Genomic DNA, 20,962 nt, shown 5'->3' on the forward strand with positions numbered 1-20,962 from the left:
TCATTTTCTTTAAAGGAAAGAAAAAAAATTGACAATGTTTACATTCCTCTATTTGACCTTCCACAGTACTAAAATGCGCATTTTTACCTGCCGCCACTGCGGTGGAGCACCGTGGAGGTGTATTAGGAGAGGGTTGTCCATATTAGACCAACTCACGGTATCAAGTACCCTATCAAACCAATTTTCAAACTATCAAACTAGATATTGAACAAAATTGAATGAGAGCTGTTCAATTACCGAACCCTATCGAACTTTATAAAAAAAAATTGATCCATTTATTATTTATACATTATCCATTATATTATCCATGTATATTATTTAAGTTTGATGACAGTTTTTGTCCGATGAAGTTTGATTTGTGCTTATAGTGTGTTTTCCGCACTGAGATTCTTGTCACTTTTCCGGAATCTTTCTGGAAAAACTATTTTTAGAATGTGAGAAAGGCATTATAAAAATGCCATTAATGCACATTCCAACAACCAACATGCCGCATAGTTTTTCAAAAAAAGGCTTTAATATATGACATAAAAAGTTATCATTTATGAAATATCCTATGATTGAAGCCTTATCATCTCTCGGATGAGAACTGCAAGTTTAATATTAACCCATATCCCATTTAAAAAGTACGGTTTAAAGCAGTTACAAGGGAGTCATTGTTGTGATTTTCTGAAAGGGCCATTAATCGATAATGTATAATATTGACAGTTACATCAATATGCCTTCTTACCTGTCTTTAAAAAATATAAATAAAAGTAATCACGGAAAAGGACGCGAAAAAAAAAGACATAAGTCTGAGAACAGAGTAATCAAACTCGTTAGAAAAAGTACCATTAGAAGTCATAAAAAATCAACCTGAATAAATGCAATCGAAATCCCAGAGAACTTCATAATTCCCCAAACAACATTACATTACTATGTCAAACTCCCATTACATAAATTTTACAATTACGTCAGAGTAGACTACGCTCGCCACCGAAGAGGTTTATTTGGAAAGGGTAATTACATTTTATTGTTCGCTTCTTTTTTAAAGATTGCCGGGTTGGAAAAGTATGAATTTCTTTGTACATATTTTACCTACCCCAAATATTTAGGAGGCTGAGTTTTAAACAAATGGTCAAGTTGAAACGAACGATAAATGTATCAAGGTCTGTTTTATTTACCCCCTGGTGACTTAACAAAAGAGACTTAACTCGATGTTACAATCCAATTATTGAAAGTTTGTCTCGGCCTTTTTATAATGAGCGAGACATACGTTCTCTGATTACGCAATTTTCATATTGACATTTTCGAGGCATTTTGATGTAACTGATTGATTCTTCTACTGCCTAGCTGGGAGACCTGTCTACTCTGTTTGTGTGATTTCGAAGTATAGTATTTAGTCGAAACGAATAATAATATAGAAATAACAGAGTAGCCGGATATTTTTGTAGATGCCAAATCTGGTCGCAGAGTTCTATTGGCTGTTACAATTGTTGAAATCACGTGATATTATTGTTTTGATTGGAAGTGCGTGAACCTGAGTGGCTAACCTTATCAACGGCTTTTTTGGCACGAAATTCAAACCAAATGTAAACAAATTCAAACTGAGTCAAAAATACCATACTCTCAAGGGAGTAGCTTCTGATGTGATCGTCGCTTATGTGGTGTAAGTTTGAATAGAGAGTATGGATCTCTAGACTATCTACTGCCTTAAGTCAATTTGTAGCTGGTGGGAAAATTTAAAATCTTTTGGAAAAATTCTACTGTTTATAAAATGAAGTTGATATAAACTTTGTGCAAGTACAAGAAGTGTAAGAAGTCACAAGTGACTTATTTTCAAAGCACGAAATGAAGTTTCTGGCATCAAAAAATGCTTTCCTGATTTTAAAGTCGCTGTCTGAACTATTAATATGCGAGCCTTTAAGTATTTGAAATCTTTCACTGATTTAATATTAACACTATTATGGGAGACTAATGGTAAGATGTTTTCAGACGTGCTGATGAACTCTGTTTTACCCTCGTTGCAATACAGACCTACTTGACTTGCTGAGATTTCTAATGAATGGAGAAGATTCTCAAGATCGTTGATAGATTCAGAAACTAGTGCAAGATCGTCAGCAAAGTCAAGGTCGGTCAAAAATAAACCAGAATCACGTTTACAATGGCGAGCTTTGACGGTAATCCCCTTTTCATTTGATATGTCAACAGAAATATAATCTAAAACGATAACAAAGAGAAAGGGTCTTCTTTGGAGTACCCCTATACATCGATGTTAAAGATTTCCGATTCTCCATCAGTGGAAATGACTGAGAAAAAGAGTGATGGAGAAATTGTTTTTAATGGAGTTGGTTGTAATATAGGTTGTGTTTGGGGGTAAAATTAAGAGATGTTTTCTTCTTCGTTTTCCGCTTCATCTTTTTTGCACCAAGTTTTGGTTACGCAGATAATTTTGAAATTAAATTCAAGCTGTTTTAAGAGAATTCTAAAGTTTTCGAAATTTTTTGAAACACTTTTGATGTTCATATTGAGTATAGAAAAGCTCGATTTTTATGATTTATAAGTGTTTGTTTTGTTTCATCTATCGTGAAAAAAAAGAAGTCTCGAGGGAAAGATTTGAATCACCCATTTAGAGTATCGCAAAGTTTAAAATACTGTAAATATGTACTGTAAGATGAAGAATTTTTTGTTTTTAGTGGCTGGTTTAAAGTTCCCTTACAATAAGTTTGTCATAGATGACTCGAAACCCGGGGGGGGTACTAGGGCAAGATGGGCTACGGGGATGCTCCGCTGGTCAGGGTACCTTTTTTAACCTCCACGAGACCCAGGTAGGGTCGCAAAAACACCGAAATAGAAAAATCAGTCCCTCGTAGGGTGCCTACTTTTGAAAAATTTGGGGAAAAAGTAGAAAATTTGAGAAAATTTTGGAATTTCAGTCCCATTCAGGGTCACTTTTTTCGCAAATTTCGAGTCCCACGTAGGGTCCATTTTTCAGATCTCAGCGGAGCACCCCCGTCGGTCGACAAGGGTAGTACCCCCCCCCCCCCGGGACTCGAAAAAACTTACCATTGTCTCTCGCTCTTTTCATATCCTTGAATAAGTTTTTTCTTATTAACATTGTCTCATCGAAGAAGTCCTCGTTGATAAAATAGCAAGTATTCTTTAGTTTATAACAGTTTTTGAGAGTTAAATGTTTTCTTTGTCCTTCCACATTTGCAGTTTAAAGATGATTGTCCTTGGTCGTTCAGCATCCTTCTTATCCATTCTGTGTGCCCTTTCTGTTATGACATCTTGTCCAATTTTCATCATATTCTTTAGAAAATTCTTTATTTTTGTTTCGCTTTCTTCCCAGCTTTCGTTCGCATTCTCTTTAATACTGTTGAGCCGTAGGTTGTTTCGTCGGTCTCGGTCTTCCAGAGCACGGGCCTTGTTGGATATGAGATGCTCCTACTTGGGTCCAGAGGAGTTTATTTGGTTTTCCTGGAGCTAAACGATTGATATTTCTTCTCTACAGTGCTCTATTTTCTAGGTGTTTTTTAAAGGTTGGGACTTATCAAACTGGAAAGGTAGCTATTCTACGTGATTCACATCCATTTTCTTCCACTGCTTTAGTATATAGGATCCATTTCTGCGGTAAGACATTATGTGAGATGGGCACTAGAGACATAGCCTACTTTGCTTCACGAAACCACCATGTTCTGAAAATTTTAATCGAAATTTTTACTCAGAGAGGTAACCGTAGCAAGAAGCCACTTATGACATCCGTGAATTGATAAATAACTTTAACAAGGCGGAAAATTTAATAGTGACGAAATTCCTTTACGTGTAAAACATCGAAATAAAAACATTTTTCAGAAATAAAAACATTTTCGGAAATACTGGTTAAAGTTTCTTGATACAAGTATCAGATAGTTTTTGCACTTTCAATGAACAAAGCGTTTTTCCTGGTAAAGAATTACCGAATCACTCTGAATAATATCCTTAGTTAGGGTTTTAATTTTTAAACCCGACACTGTTTTTTTATTCATTGTATTGTTGTATATTGGAGAAATTTCTAAAATTGTAAATATTTTATGTATATATTTTTGTAAGACAATTATTTATTTTACATTTAACTGTCAGGTATTATTTTTTTCGAAATACATACTAAACTTCAGTAATCAAATTTTAAAATATGAAGTACAATCATTTTTGGACCTACCCCGGTATATGGATCCAACAGTTAAAAAATGGTCCAATAGGCTCTTCCAGAAAAAAGTTTTACATGGGGGGTGCAGGATATAACAATTTTTAGTGATTTACCACCCGACAGGGGGACTTTTGGCCCCCCGGACAATAGGTTTTACCCCCCCCCCCCCGGACAAGCATCTGCTGACCCCTCGGACAGAGCAAATTTACACCCCGCCCGGACAAGGCAAATTTTGATGATTTTTTGCTACTCCCCGGACAATATATCCTCCACCCCCCATGTAAAAATTTTTTCTGGAAGAGCCCAATAAGGCTCATAATATAGCCTGCTGGAAGTCTATAAACCCGAGCCAAATGGAAATATCCGATGAAACTTAAGAGATGACCCAAAAGTGACTTTCTCGCCCGAACTCCAAATTTCGAAAAACGAGGAAATAAGCTTAATTCTTAATTAAATTAATTAAGATTTCGACCATGATTACAGCTTACACGTTTTTTTATTTTTAAGAAACTAGTTTTACCAAGCAGCCTCAATGTTTCTTAAGAAATCGGCCTTTTGAGCCTTAAATGTTTCTTACATGTTTCTAAACTTTTTGACATCGTAATTAGCCTTGATTGGAAGGTTCTTATAAAAAAACGAATTAAAAAATGTTATTTTCTCATTCTCAGCCTCAGCATGTTTCTTATATGTTTCTTAGTTTTTAGGCATTCTGAGCCTCATGTTTCTTAAAAGTGTGTTTCTTAAAAAAAAAAGACGTGTATTTATTTTATTTTTTGCAATATTGCAAAGTTGGTTTCTTGGCACCTACCATTGACCCTTCCTTCGTGCATCTTTGGGGGAGGGGGGAGAGGCCCTTTGACGCCACTTTTTTTCGGCGCCCCCACAAAAGAATTTCTTCTCTCGTGATGGAATCACGCTACTATGCTACTTTCCCGGGGGGGGTACTAGGGCAAGATGGGTTACGGGGATGCTCCGCTGGTCAGGGTACCTTTTCTAACCTCCACGAGTCCCAGGTAGGGTCGAAAAAACACCAAAATAGAAAAATCAGTCCCTCGTAGGGTGCCTTTTTTTGGAAAATTCGGGGGAAAAGTAGAAAATTTGAGAAAATTTTGGAATTTCAGTCCCATTCAGGGTCACTTTTTTCGCAAATTTCGAGTCCCACGTAGGGTCCATTTTTCGAACCTCAGCGGAGCACCCCCGTCGGTCGACAAGGGTAGTACCCCCCCCCCCCCGGGGCTACTTTAAGCATCTCTTGTACTACACAGCATTTTTTAACAAAAGAAAGAATTTTTTCCCCATTTCTCTGCTGCGAACTAGCACAAATTTTAAAAGAAATCCTTACTTCAACGACCATTTAGGTCATTGCGGAGACGTTTTCTCTCCATCTATATCTTTATTACCTTCATGCAGAAACTGAGCCAAAAAAGGTCCTTATTTTCTGGCACCCAGATGCAGAAATTTTCATCGATCCGACATGTAATCCAGCCCTCTTTTTTGGGGATTGGCGAGACCAACCAGAGGCCAAGTTTTAATTAACCTCTGAGCTGTGATACTCACGGTACGCCAATTCACCATCGGAATCAGATAATGTTCCTTATTACTCACCCAGAGTCACGACCTTTTCTGTCATCAAGTGGCGATAGGAAAATTTAGGTAATCTCTACGTTAGGGCAGTTTGCATTTCGACTGGATGAGATAGACCATCCTTTCGAAAGCAGGAAAAAGGAGGAGGTCCAAATTTTGTGAAATTTCATGTAAAACTTTCGGAAAATTTGTATACTTCTAAAAATATCTGGAACAATCAAAATAGAAATCAGTTACAAAATGAATAGCTTGTTACCAAGTAAGATTGGAATTTTTTTCATTATTTATTGGTTGCTACGGGAGATTGCATTATTTATTCTCGGCAGCCGTGAACTTATTAATTATTTCGTAAACAAAAAAGATGGAAGAGAAATCACGGCGAAATTTTAAATTCTATTTTTGACTGAAGGATTTTTTTTTGTACTCCTCAATTATTCAATGTTTTATGACTTAAAGCGAGAATGATTGTAGATCAAAGGTATGTATCCTATTTCTTATTTATCATACTCATTTAAAGTCATCCTCTATCTTGCAATTCAAATAATATTTAACTCTTTCACACAGTGAAAATATTTCAGCACTTTTTTTAAAAAACCTCAACAACAGAGCTTCTTTGCCTTTTTTTGCATTGAATCTTGTGCTGCCTGTGGGTTTGGTGTAATTAAAGATACACGACCTAATGATTTATGTTGCACGTTTCAGGATCCATGCATAAAGTATGCTAATTATAGACTTTTTGCTAGTATATGCATGTTAGCCTCCACTGACAACTGATGCAAGTTACCCTTTTTCACGGTAAGTAAGTAAGTCTGCGACCGCAGTCGGAGGCAACCCGAAGGCTCCTCTTTCGATAGCTATCTACCCGAAGGTAGGGGAGGGTGCCACTCTTTCTCCCTGGATTCTCCACTTACCCTTGATCCTTCTCTTAATAGACCTTTTTGAAAAGAGGACGTCCTGTTGAATAATTATGTAGTCCAGCCATAAAAACAATGATAGAGCCATGTATAATGACTGTATCATGCATATTGTAATAATTTTGCATGGTTTTATCATTGTTTTTCTGCTGGACTACATAATTATTCAACAGGGTGGCCTCTTTGAAAAAGGTCTATAGCAGTTCGATTAGTTCAGTCAGTCAATTCGTTCGATGATTGATATTAAATCCTCATATCTTCCCCCTCGCTTGCAAAAACTTTGTCCTGCTACGCGAATGACATTTCAACAGTTCCCGGACTTAACAGCTTGACGTTTATTGTACCCGGATATTTGTCTATCCGGAAAAAAGTCCGTAGCCCCTCTGTTGCTATTTCGCGTGCAGCCGAGTGGTGGAATACTACGCCCCAACAAACCGCCTCTGGCGCTAAAAGGATACAGGAGAAGTATGTAATCCGTTATCAGAAGTAATTTCCCGATTTACATTCCGAATTTGGCTTTGAAAAGAAACTAATATACGGTGGCGGAGAGCAGCACAAACTTGTCGAACAAAATTGGTTTATCGAACTGATCGAACCGAGACCCATTGATTGATCTTAATCGTACACTCACAATCTTTAAAAAAATCTTATAGTTTGATTAATTTTTTTTAATCGAACTTTAATCGTGCGATGGAGTTCGATTAATTTGATTATTCGATTGGTTCAACAAGTTCGATTGATCAGGTCTGGTTTACACCGTCAACTGCTCTATAAACTTGGGACTATCTGACAAAACATGGGATGGCAATTCGACCACCATTTCACCGAACCTCCACACAATTTCACTTTCGCACCGAGTAGGCTTTTATATTGAAATATGAAAAAAGTAGAATTTGTGCAGATCAGGGGTTAACTTTTTCATTTCTTAGATTTTCTCTTTTCCATTCAGGTCACCTCCAATACGTGAGGAATTTTACGACAATTTTGCGACAGCAGGTGTACCTGTGGTTTGTGTAACAACACACGAATCTGTTTACCATCACCACAATGATGATAGTGACGGTGAAGACCAAAATATTCTACCTGTAAGCAATAAACATACCAAAATTTTGCAAATAATTTGAAGTAGTATTTAAAAAAGCAAATCAAATGTAATACATTACAAAGATCTAATTGATAATAGCTCTGATTCGAATTTCTACTGGTTAAAGCAGGGTTAAGTCTAATTTTCTTTCAACTTAAGCTCATTGAAGTACTTTAAGATATTTATAGTATTTCTTCTTTTAGAAACTTATTTTGCCATATAAATCTTGCAAAATTTATGTTTGATGTACAGCTGATGTTTCATTTGTCTTTGAATATGTTTTTTATCAACAGCTACCAGCATCCAAGTACAGATACTCAAAATGGCACCAACTAGAAGATGCAGATGTAACGTCAGATATGTTAAGATGCCCAAGGATACGAAAAGGTAGAATATATTCTTTTCATTTCTCTTATAGTTCCTGCTTTGGTTTTGCTTCGAATTTTAACCCTGGCCATTCAAAATTACTAAATCAGAATTTCAAAAAGTGTGAGAAGAAACTATTAACAATTACTTTGAAATATATGTTCTCTCAGATTGGCTTACGAGAATTTGTTTTATATTTCCAGCACCAACTGGATTTAAAGTACAAACAGTGTTAATGCTGGAGGAGCAAGAAAGAGCTATGCAAGCTGATGATGACGATTTCTTTGAATTCAGAAGAAGGGAAGAAAAACGAAGTTGGTTTCGAAGAAACAAGAAAAAAGATTATAGTAGCAAGCTAGAAAAATGGGAAGCTTGTGAGGTTAGTTGACTTTAACTTCTTGACAGTCGGTGAGTTCCCAAATAGAAAAGTTCTTTCTAGATCCTACCACGAATGTGTTTTTGTCCTTGATTCATTTTGAATGATTTTTATTTATTCATTGACACGTTAGATCTATCTTCATTTTCAATCCGTTGCCTCTATTTGTTATTAATCTGTGTTATATCTTACTTCCTCAGCCTTAGAGTTTAGGTTATTACTATCTTATCAATTTTTTATTGTCCTTTTTATAGTGTGTGAATCTATCATATCAAGATATGGGACATGGTTATCAAACGAAAGAATTCTTAAGAGTTTTGAGGAGATTAATACGCGCTGAAACGATAGAATTGATAGAAAATTCACTCACTGATCTATCTTCTGTTACTTTTCCCAGGTAAGACACATATCACTTTGGCCGATCACTTTCAATTTTCTTTTTATATTTAATGCTGATTGACGATGTAATTTTTTTCTGCGTAGCACACCGTGACAAGTATAAAAATGTTAACAAATCTATACAAATTTATTTGTTTGTACGACTTGCTATCCAATCCCCAATTCTCTTTTGCGTTAATTGCTCATGCACGTAAATGACTTACAATACCAAAAAAGAGGCAATTTCACGGGTTTCCAATCATTTCGAAATGAACTGTGAAATTGGAACTCTAGTTAAACTTTCTAGTTAAAACGTTTTGATTTTTTCCTCTTTCATTAGAGTTCATCAACTTTACCTTCAAAGAAATCATCTTTCTGATCTTAAGGTAAGACAAATCTATCTAAAATCAAGGTCATGATAATTTTGTGCACCCGTCTTTGCTTTCATGTGAAAACCAGTGTAATTAGACAAATTCTATTGAGAGTGTTTTTACATTCAAATGCATAAAAGAATGTGTACTTACTGTATCGTGTATAAAAGTCATAAAATAAGTGTCATATAATCTGTACTTTTTACTCCAGCACCCACTGTAGCAGGGCAGGACCGCTAGGGATGTTTGTAACACGACGTGATTATTGTTATATGGATGTGAAGTGTTCAAACTGAAATGAATACAAAGAAAATAATTTAGAAAAATTGACAATTTGACTAAATAAATGAAAACTAGGAATGATGATGCTAATTAGTGAAAATGACTAATTAGTGAAAAAATGACTAATTAATGAAAATGGCTAATTAGTGAAAAATGACTAATTAGTGGAAAAAATGTCTAATTAATGAAAAAATGACTAATAATCAAACAAAAAAGGCACGAAACGTGAACAAGGTAGAACCACAGCTGTGACCGCCAAGAAGCCTGAGCACGAACGTGCGAATGAGAATGCGGGCGAAACGAGTGCACAGCTGAGAAGACCATGAAACCAGGGCACGAACGTGCAATGCAAATGGAAAATGAAGGCCAGAAAATGAACTGAACTGAGCCAAAATGAAAACAAGGCAAGGCCAATGAAAAGGAAAAGGACTAAACGAGCCAGAGAGCCTGAGCACGAACGTGCGTGAGTGCAATGAAAGTCCAATGAAATGAATAAAATAAATGAAAATCTAAGTTTTGAATAAATATTTTTGTAAATTTTCTGAATTTATAAATGTTAAATAACTAGAATATGCTTACCAGATTGCCCAAGTGTAGTCACTGTGTGAAAACTGCCATGAAAATGTACTTCGAATGTGAATTGAAATTCAAAGTAAAATGATGTCAAAATGTCAAACTCAAAAACATGTCTCAACACCATACGTCTTATCTCTCTAAAAGCTCTCGTGTAACTGAAGTGAGAGTGACAAAACAGAAAATGTGACTATGGGCGAAAAGAGTCTCAAGGGACGATGACGTAATGAAATATGTAATGTTGCGTATATGAAAAAATTGATTTTATTAATTATATACTAATGACTTTTGAAGTCATTTGAGAGTCCTTTAACACTGCCCCCGGGCAGATGCAAAAGTCACTTAGTCAAGTTAAACATTTCATTTAAACCATCCACCAGATCAACTTCATCCACTTGATGGATAACTACTAACTCACGAACTGCACGATTCGTCTCGCGGAACACGGTTTCGTTATGGTTCTTGTATGCGACTTTGACTTTCCGAACTTTTGAATCTCGTCCTGGGAATAACTCTCGAACGATACCGTACTGATATGTGGAATTGATGAGGGAGTCATTCTTGAGGAACAACACGATGTCGCCCACCATGATGTCTCTGTCGTTAATGAACCATTTGGGCTGATAAGTGATTTTTGGAACATGGTTGATCAGCCAGTTGTCAAACCAAGTGTCGAAGATTTCGGTGTTGGTTTGAAGGATTTTCGATGGATTCTTGGAAACGATGAGTGGTTCGGTAGGGCTACGATCATTGTTACGTCCAAGCTTGAGACGGTTCGGTGTGATGAGATCCATTGATTCGTAATCGGATACAATGCCATTGAGTGCCAAAGGCAGGTCGTTCATGGAGTTTGCTACTTCCGATGATAGTGTCTCCCATTGCAGGATCGATAGTCTCCTTCCTTGGAATGATTTGTTGATTGATGATTTCACTTCTCGTATCTTACGTTCAACCTTTCCGTTATAATTATGTCCGCCGACAGGGCAAACTTCGAAATTCATCTTGACGTCGACGTGAAGGCGGTTTTTGAGATCTTTGAACGAAATCCTTGAATCGTCACAGCCTTTGACCATTTGGCTGCCTTGATCGATGAACATATTCATTGGATAACCGTTATCACAAGCGAAGCGAGTAAGGGAAAGTAGAAAAGATGGCGTGCTGTAGTCGTCCATTGTCTTGATCGAAATGGTGGAAGTTGTGGAGCAACAAAAGATCGTCAACCAAATTTTGATCGTTTTGCGTTTGTTGAATGAACTGTATGCTTGAAATGGTCCGGCTAGATCACATTGAGTGTTGTAGAATGCTGGTGCAATCGTCATGCAGGAGTTTGGAATCTTCCCCATCGAAACCTTGATGCGTTGTTTTTCGAGATAACGACACAGTTTGCAGGCTCGTTTGATCTTCTTTGTGACCTCACGACCTTCAATGATGTGGGCGACTTTGGATGCATAACGTAATGTCGATTCGATTCCCGAGTGCTTGACGGTCTTGTTGAACCAGTGAACCTCTTGTAAAATGGCGTAGGAAAGTGGTGAATGCTTTTCCAGGATCGGTACACAAAAGACAGTTTGATGGAGATCTTTCATGACACGAGTCATTGGTGTAACGATGTTGATGCTTTCGTTTGGAAGAATGCGACCGGTGTAAATGAGTATACCGTCCACTTCAGTTGAGATACGTTTGTATTTGTTAGGGCTGACGAATCGTTTGACCTCATTAGTTCCCTTGTGCCAGAAGTAAACTTCCGCTGATTTGATGTGAACTTCCATATCGTCCAATTTGATGATAAGCTGATGATTGTTGGTATTGGATGCACGTCTTTGTTGAGCTAAATATCTAAGTTTTTGCAGATATTTAAATACGAGAGCAAGAATTCTGATAACTTTGGTGAAACGAAATCTGTTGGGGTCTATCAAGTATTTCGAGAATGAGTAGCGTTCGCTCACTTCGGCAGGAAGTGACGAATGTCCAGAAGTCTTCGTGAATGAATGATGTTGGTTGCTCTCGAAAGTAGCCTCTTTCTTCATTTGGGTAAGGTCAGAAGAGTTAAGAATAATCTGACTCACTTTTTTGATGGGGAAGTCCTTGACATCAGTTGTCATCCAGGAATCACCGTTGATCCATCTCGAACTGTTGTTGATGTCGAAAAGCTTGCAACCACGACGTGTTGGAAGGTCGGCCAACATTTGCTTTGTGTTGATGTAGTACCAATTTTCGGATGACGTGAAGCGTTTGATTTCAATGATTCGATTACGTACAAATGGCTTTAGAGTGATCTCGTCGTTGCTGATCCAGTGCAGATTGATTGTACTATCAGTTAGTTTGATTGATCCATCATGTTTTGATTTGAGTGCACGTCTGACGACCTCACCAGTATGGGCATTGAGCACAGCAGCAATGAGCTCTGCACGTGGTTGCGTTGTCGGTGAGATGACTTTGGATCTCGAGAAGATGAGTTGCGAGGAATATTCGCCATTTTTACGGAGCATTCGTGCGTAGATAGCGACAGCTGCCATCTGTTTGCTAGCATCCCCAAAATCGACAGTGTTTATGTTCAGATTGACTGCATCTGGAGGAACGATGGTTCTTTGATACCGGATGGTCTTGATTTCTTGCATCATGGTAAAGTTATCTTCCCAGATCGGTCTGAGATTGTCAGGAATGGCATCGTCCCAACTGAGTCCAAGATCGACAAGGTTGCGAAGATCAAGCTTGAATGAAGCGGTGATGGGTGTCAATTTGCCAGTGATGTCGAATATTTCACCAACTTTCGAAACGCAATGACGTCGAGTGAGCTTTGATGGTATTACGCCGACTTGAATGGTTGGCTTTTTACCACGATGCTTTTTGGCAAAATTTAATTCGGTTACGTCGATGGCAATTTGATCTGATTTCGGATACCAAATGAGACCACCAACGCCGATTGATTCTCCATCTTTGGTCAAGGATGCTGGAGGATCATCACCACTGAATGTGAAACCTTTCAAACCGAACCCTCCCCGACTGAGAGCGATTTCCATTTGGTCGGCTCGTTGTTTTGAGGTTTGATCATCAACTTCACCAGACATGCAATCGTCGACGTACAAGTCTTCGTTTACGATTTGGTCAACTTCTGGGAATTCCTCTTTCGACAAGGATGAGGTTTGACGAATGCCTCTTTCGGATTGATTGCCACTTGATCGCACACCGTATATCAACGTCTTTATCACTTTCTCTTCAGGTGGCTGGTTGATGTCGAGTGTGTCGTGCCATAAGTATCGTTGGTAGCACCAGTGATCAGAGCGTAGCTTGACGGAATTATACATTTTGGTGACATCGGTATGGAAGGCGGATCTGTGAGTGTACCACCTGATGAGGATTTCCACCAATTTGTTCATTCCGTTGGTTCCTTTGGCGAGGATTGAGTTTAAGCTATATCCACTACTTGTTGGCTGTGATGCATCGAACACAATTCTGCATGGCGTTGTTAGCGAGCTGAGTTTCCATACAGCCCGCCATGGAATGTAGTTTTGGATAGCGTTTGATGACAGTTGATCTTGCTGGTCCTTTGGAAGATTATTGACGTAATCAACGTGTCCAAGTCTTTGAAGCTTACGTTCGGATTCTAATACATCTGACTTGTCCTCTGGATGACGATTAAGCTTTGAAACTTGTTGATTGTAGACTTTCAGTGCCCTAGAACGGTTGGGCACCAAACGAGTGATGGGATCTTGGATGAATGGAAGTGTTGCGATCGTCACTTGCTCGTCGGATTTTACGATGATTGATTTATTGATGAGTTCTTGTTCGACCTCTTCACGAATGCTTGTTGCCTCTATTGATCCATTGGACTTACAATCGACACAAGAACGACATTTGGTGCAACGATAGGTAACTTCACTGCCGGCACTTTCAGCAATGTCGAACGTTGATTGTTGGCCAGGATACGAGTTGTTGGAGACTTGGTAGGTGCGAGTTGTGCACAGAAGTGGAACGTCTGGGTTGAGTTGGTAACCAGTTTGATAAAGTCTGAATTGTTTAGAAATGAAATCACTCTTACCAGTCCTGTGGAATTCATTGTTGATCATGGTGAACAATTGATGAGGACCACCAATAACTCCACGACTGCCACATGAGCTGCGAAATATGGATTGGTAAATTGTTAATCCTGAAGGCATCTGGAACACGAACTTTGGGAAATAACGGAGGTATCTGATTCCAATCATTAAATCGACGTCTCCTCCAATGGTAGGTGGTAGCTTTGGAAGTTGCGATGGATCACCTCCAACTTTCTTGTAGGCTTCGTGGACGTCATGCTCGACTTGGCCGTTCAAATGGTAGGTTGGAAATGTTGAGGTGATTTTGTCCAGTGATATTCCAACAAATGTTGCATCAGATCCGTCATGGGTTGGGATCTTGACTGAATAAACGTTTGTTCGTATTGGAGTTGTCACACCTCCGACTCCACCCAAGTTGATAGGAATTTGGCACTGCAATTCGGCATCCAATAATTTGACTGATGACGTACGAACGATGAAATCGTCACATCCAGAATCGTAGAAAATCAGATACGGTTTATGGTTGATGGTGACTTCTTGAAACTGGAAGATGGCTGATTCGTCCACAGAGTCCTTTGGTGATCTGGTCTGGAACGATGAAATTGCAATGAAGTTGGAGATGTTTTTGGAGAACTCTGGCATGTTGTTACGTTTGCTGATGCACCTCTGCTTGAATCGCTCGAGTTGGTTGACATTTTCTTGATCCCTCTTGTGCTCTTCACAGACAAGCACGTGTTTCTTGATGGTGAAGTTGTCATGATCTTTGTGTCTGCATATGAATTGACGTTGACATTTACCTTCCTGATGCTTGCCAGTGTCGACGTGGGCACCAGGGAAGAGACATTGGTGACACAAATGTTTACGTTTTAGGATGGAAAAGCGTTCAGAAGGTGACATATCTGCGAATTCCTTGCAGACAAAGTATTGGATCAGCTTGTTTCCTTTTGGTCCAATGGTTGTTGGATGATCCTTTGAACCACAAATGGCGCACTGAGTTTGATCGTCTGGAATTGGAATTGAAGGATCTCGAATGCTTGGATGCGAATGCTGACCTCTTGGTGGCTTGTCAGTGTCTAGCGATGTCAAGAGTTGCTTTTGCTGTTGAACTTTTAAGTCTCTCTCTAAAAATTCTATCAGTTGAAACCAAAGTTCTTTACCCTCTAAATCTTGGTCACAAATAGACTCAAACCATCGAGTAGTTCTAGAGTCACCAATCAATTTGTAGAGACGTTGGATTCCATCACTGTTGTAGAGCTTGGCTTCAATGTTGTGTTGTTCTGATAATGACATTAGGTCTTTCATGAGCGAGATGATCTTAGTGAGAGCTTCAGCAATTTTGGATGGATTTTTAAGCCTCCAGATATTTTCGAGACTGGATAGCTCTTGCAGTTTATTGTTCAATAAAATGTTTGTGTTACCGAATGATGACTTTAGACGTTTCCAGATTTCGTCAATGTTTGTTTCAGCTTTCACAATTGACAGGGCTGGATCCTCTAAATAATTGTTGCGAAGAAGGTCTGGCATGTAGCATCTTGGAGTATGGCGTTTGTGGAGCTTCTCAAACTCGGTTTGGAATGAGTAAATGTCTAGTTTTGAGTCGAATCCACTGAATTTCTGCAGTTTGATTTTCAGGATCGAATCTTTGAATGTCGAGAGTTTATCGATCTCTCTGTCGGCAAGCTGCTTTTTGACGTTGGTTGAGAAGGTTTGAAGAGAAGTAATCAAACGTGAATACTTCTGCTGTAGCATTGTGACTGATGGCTCCTTAGTTGTCCCAGTTGTGTCTCTGATAAGGACCTTGAGTTCGATTGCTATCTTCTCCATTGACTTCGTGATATCAGGAATATCTTTGCTTGCAGATTGGACGACAGTGTCTGTTACTTCATTGAAATCGATGGAAAGTTGGGATTCGATTAATTTTAGGGAGTGGTCAACATTTTTGATGGAAAACTCGATTGATTTCGATTTTGCCTCTTTAGATGAATTCTCGACGAATTCTCGTTGATCACGTTTGGTTTGCTTTGCATCAGTGATGTACATTTGGATGCTAGAGATTGCTGAGTCGTAGGATTCGAAAAGCGTTTTGTCGATGGAGTCATTCGGCACTTTGATGAAGAGGTGACGTAGAGTTGATCTCATTGATCCAATTTTTGAAATGTTGTCATCGATCTCCTCTGGTGGTGTTAAACCGTCAATAGCAGATTCAATGATGAAGTCTTTGATTTCCTCCAGGATGAGGGTGATTGAGTTGATCACATGTTGAAGCTCATCAGCCACGACTCCTGCAGTGGCTCCGGTGAGATCAGGTTTGAGATGCTTTGTACCGTCCTCACTGAACATTTTGTAATCGATACGTTTCTTGGATCGTAACAGCATGAAGATTGTTAATGGTGCGACATGATTGGTTTGAATGAGTTTCTGATTGAGTCGAGAGTCTGTGATTCGAGTATCTGTTTGAATGTAGCAGGGCAGGACCGCTAGGGATGTTTGTAACACGACGTGATTATTGTTATATGGATGTGAAGTGTTCAAACTGAAATGAATACAAAGAAAATAATTTAGAAAAATTGACAATTTGACTAAATAAATGAAAACTAGGAATGATGATGCTAATTAGTGAAAATGACTAATTAGTGAAAAAATGACTAATTAATGAAAATGGCTAATTAGTGAAAAATGACTAATTAGTGGAAAAAATGTCTAATTAATGAAAAAATGACTAATAATCAAACAAAAAAGGCACGAAACGTGAACAAGGTAGAACCACAGCTGTGACCGCCAAGAAGCCTGAGCACGAACGTGCGAATGAGAATGCGGGCGAAACGAGTGCACAGCTGAGAAGACCATGAAACCAGGGCACGAACGTGCAATGCAAATGGAAAATGAAGGCCAGAAAATGAACTGAACTGAGCCAAAATGAAAACAAGGCAAGGCCAATGAAAAGGAAAAGGACTAAACGAGCCAGAGAGCCTGAGCACGAACGTGCGTGAGTGCAATGAAAGTCCAATGAAATGAATAAAATAAATGAAAATCTAAGTTTTGAATAAATATTTTTGTAAATTTTCTGAATTTATAAATGTTAAATAACTAGAATATGCTTACCAGATTGCCCAAGTGTAGTCACTGTGTGAAAACTGCCATGAAAATGTACTTCGAATGTAAATTGAAATTCAAAGTAAAATGATGTCAAAATGTCAAACTCAAAAACATGTCTCAACATCATACGTCTTATCTCTCTAAAAGCTCTCGTGTAACTGAAGTGAGAGTGACAAAACAGAAAATGTGACTATGGGCGAAAAGAGTCTCAAGGGACGATGACGTAATGAAATATGTAATGTTGCGTATATGAAAAAATTGATTTTATTAATTATATACTAATGACTTTTGAAGTCATTTGAGAGTCCTTTAACACCCACATCGCCCTTACAATATTAATTACATTGACTTACTTAACATTTTCATGTTTTAGAAATTACCGACTATTCCTGGCATCGAACACCTTTCTCTTCAACAAAACAACATTAAAACTTTGAAAGGTTTAGAACGGTTAAACGAGACACGAATTCGGTCAATTATCTTAAGAGAAAATCCGATCGCTCTGATGCCAAACTATCGCAAAGAGTAAGTAGTTTTTTTATAAAATCTTTCTCAACATTTTGAAGAATTAATCCTTACATCTGCTTACATTAACATCAGAGTTTTGATCAAATTTTTAAGACAGATATGCAATCGGCTACCAACATTGTTTCGTCTTGAACTTTTTATTATTTAGCCCTAGAAATAGTTGTGGAAGATTAGCATCAATTCAAGGAATCAAAATGTAATATAAAGCATAACCTGTAAAATCTAATTGACCAGGAATAGACTCTGTTAAGAGTTATAAAAACCACGTGGTTGAGTAGTATAGGTTTGATAAGATATTTTATTTTGAATTCAATTCTGATTTATGTTTTATTAGAGTATTCCGGTTACTACCCGATTTAAAATTTCTGGACGAATTACCACGCTTGGAGACTGATGATCCAGAGGACAGAGATGGTGTCAAAACATGCTGCATATTCTAACCCTTATGAACATGGTTACAACTGGAACTGGAATGTTGGTGTGGTGTTTGTTAGTAATACATAACGGTATTGAAATCATAAACTAAATCAGATGAATTCAACGGCTGATGGAAAATTTCGAGATCCTTCCCGAAGTGCTACTATTGGAACGAAAGAATGGTACCTTCGAACTAACGAGAAGTGTGATCCCGATAAATCATTTACTTAGCCCTGGCTACAAATCGAAGTGAAATCTTTAAAAGAATTCTAGCACTATACCGATAAATCGAAAGCAAACATTATAATCGAGTAACTCGTTATTTTTTGGTGTTTTGACAGTAACTATTAATGGAGAAGTGTGATGCTTAACGTATGTATAGGGACGTTTGCCAAAGAGGTGTTTATCAAAGTAAAAGGTTGCCCAATCGTCATAATAAATTCAATTGTCTTCACCCAAAGGTTAACGAAAGTCATAGATAAAAATACTTCAACATCCAATGTAAATAATGATCAAATGAAGGATGATTGAAGCTGATTGAAGTTCAATTCTTTGTGTTTAACCTGGTTTAACAAGGGGTTGAGGTCATACAGTAATTATATATCCACCTAAATACAACTGAGCTTTATATAAACTCTGGAAGCTGTTTCTCAATCGCGGCCAACCAAAATACTTTGATCGGAGTTTTTCTGAAAGTGGTACCCGCATCGAGAGCGCTAGATAAACTTCGTTTGGACACAAAGTGATGAAGCACCGTTTGTCGTTAGACAAAGTTTCACCACTACATTAAGTTTCCGACGGACAGAGGGAGTTGGAAACGATTTTCCCTCGATGACACTGTTCATGCCAGCCAAGACCAAATGCTCTGAGAAAAATGATTGTGTATTTTTTTGTGTTGATGTTCCTAGTTTGATGTTAAGAATGAATGGAAAATAGAATGGAAAATGGCTTCTTTGTGCGTACCGCTTCTTTCCGGTTACCACTTCCAAAAAAACTCCGATTGAATATGGCGGATATAGCTTTGTCCAGGGTTTATTAAGGTCAGTGCTAAATACCAATTAACAGTTTCATTTGTAAAATTTTTAATGTATATATTTTTAAATCAAGAAAGAGATGTATATTTTGATAAAGAAAATATTGTATTTATCACCCTCGATTCCAGGGAGAACTTCATTTACGTTTTATTGGGATGTTATTTACTGATCTTTAGCCCTGGCTTTTTAGCTCAATGACTTTCAAATTTTTATGTTACGAGAAAGTATCTAAATATCATAAAAAAAACGCAGAATTAGAATGCTGAATTGTAACCACGGAGTCATTGGTTTATGTAGTAGAGTAGGGAGTATATGTGCCAAATTTCAAGCCTTGTGGACCAGTTATTCTGTCTTTTACGCTGCCCCAATTTACACTATGCGGACATACAAGTTGAGAATTATATTCAAAATGTTTATGTTCTTTAGTATTCTTATATAGTTTGTTCTTATAAAAAAATGTTTACTTTAGGCGTACAAACTTTCGCGAGCAGAAACTTTCGCGATTTTCTCAAAAAAATTTGAAATCTATAAAACCTCGAAATCGTAATAAATATCAAATTTTCGGCATATTATATCCTTTAATGCCTTTTTAAAGTCGAAGAGCAACCGTCTTTAGCAGATTTAAGGAATATTTTTCACTTTTAAGGCAATTTTTATTCGAAAATTTTCAGTCTATGCTCGCGAAAAACATATTTTCCTCAAATTCGCGATATAAATGTCGTGAATTTCGCAATTTCTCGACCTCGCGAAAGTTTCTGTTCGCGAAAGTTTGTACGCCTAAAGTAATTCCATTTATAGATCTTACAAATCCCATAAAAAGTGCTGAGTCAGCAAAAAATTGCACTTTTCAAAGAACTTCCAACTGAATTATCTCGAGATCTACAATTTGTAACCCAACAAACCATACTTTCTTGAAGTACTCTTTCAGGGCTATCCAGCGAAAGTGTAAGAAATGCCTAAAAATTCGAAGGAAAAATGCTGACGTCAGCAGAAAAAGGGCTAAAATGGCCATTTTGACGACTTTGGCGGGCCCTAGCTCCGCAACGGATGTTCAAAACCAAGCATTTGACCCCATTTTCTTGCTCAGCACTTCGAGCTCTATCAGATTAGCACAAAAGTTTGTTCATTTGAGCACTTTGAAAAATCGACTAGTAAAGGGGGGACCCTTGATTGAGCAAAAGACCCCGTTTTAGGTCAAATTTTAGGGTTTTATCACCTATTCAGCCTGAAAACCATCCCAAACCGTGATCTATAGGTACATAGGAAGCTAAAAAACCATGGTTCACAAAGTTCCGTTCAAGGTGGGTTTTTGGCCATTTTTTCCTGGACTATAATTCCTTTATCATTCTCAACTTTATTTAGCGGGTTTAGCTAGAATCTGAAAATGTTTGAAAATGTTTTCAAAAATTTGACTTTTGGGTTCTGATCTAAATTTTTTTTTGTCAAAATAGCCTTACGCCCTAAAATTAGAATCATGCCAAAAAAAGCCTTTTTTTGGCATGATTCTAATTTTAGGGCGTGGAGTCTGGAAGCATTTTGGGGTGTGCATTTATTTCCGAGTTCTTAACCCTTCAAACCCGAGTGGCGTGTATACTTCTAGAAATACCTTTTTAATGGTACTAATGGGAACCATTGTCTAATTCTCAAGTTACAAGTTTAAATGCCAAAAATAAATTTGGAATTTTAAAAGTATATATAAGAATTTTTGTAAAAATGTTGCCCGCTCGACCCCGTCCCACGGACCGGCAGAGTCGTGT

At 37.8% G+C, this 20,962-nt stretch overlaps 1 protein-coding gene across 1 annotated transcript; it reads left to right on the top strand.

Annotated features, from left to right (window-relative positions):
* The first annotated feature begins 6,095 nt into the window (after positions 1-6,095).
* On the top strand, positions 6,096-19,348 carry LOC136815582 (acidic leucine-rich nuclear phosphoprotein 32-related protein-like). Its single transcript, XM_067072034.1, has 8 exons — positions 6,096-6,227; positions 7,613-7,748; positions 8,041-8,134; positions 8,317-8,492; positions 8,744-8,886; positions 9,208-9,253; positions 17,600-17,751; positions 18,089-19,348. The coding sequence occupies exons 1-8, from the start codon at positions 6,211-6,213 to the stop codon at positions 18,192-18,194; spliced, it is 870 nt and encodes a 289-aa protein (XP_066928135.1). The 5' UTR covers positions 6,096-6,210; the 3' UTR covers positions 18,195-19,348.
* The last annotated feature ends 1,614 nt before the right edge of the window (positions 19,349-20,962 follow it).

The sequence above is a fragment of the Clytia hemisphaerica genome, unplaced genomic scaffold (assembly GCF_902728285.1).
Source record: "Clytia hemisphaerica strain Z4C2 unplaced genomic scaffold, Clytia hemisphaerica genome assembly, whole genome shotgun sequence".
NCBI lineage: Eukaryota > Metazoa > Cnidaria > Hydrozoa > Leptothecata > Clytiidae > Clytia > Clytia hemisphaerica.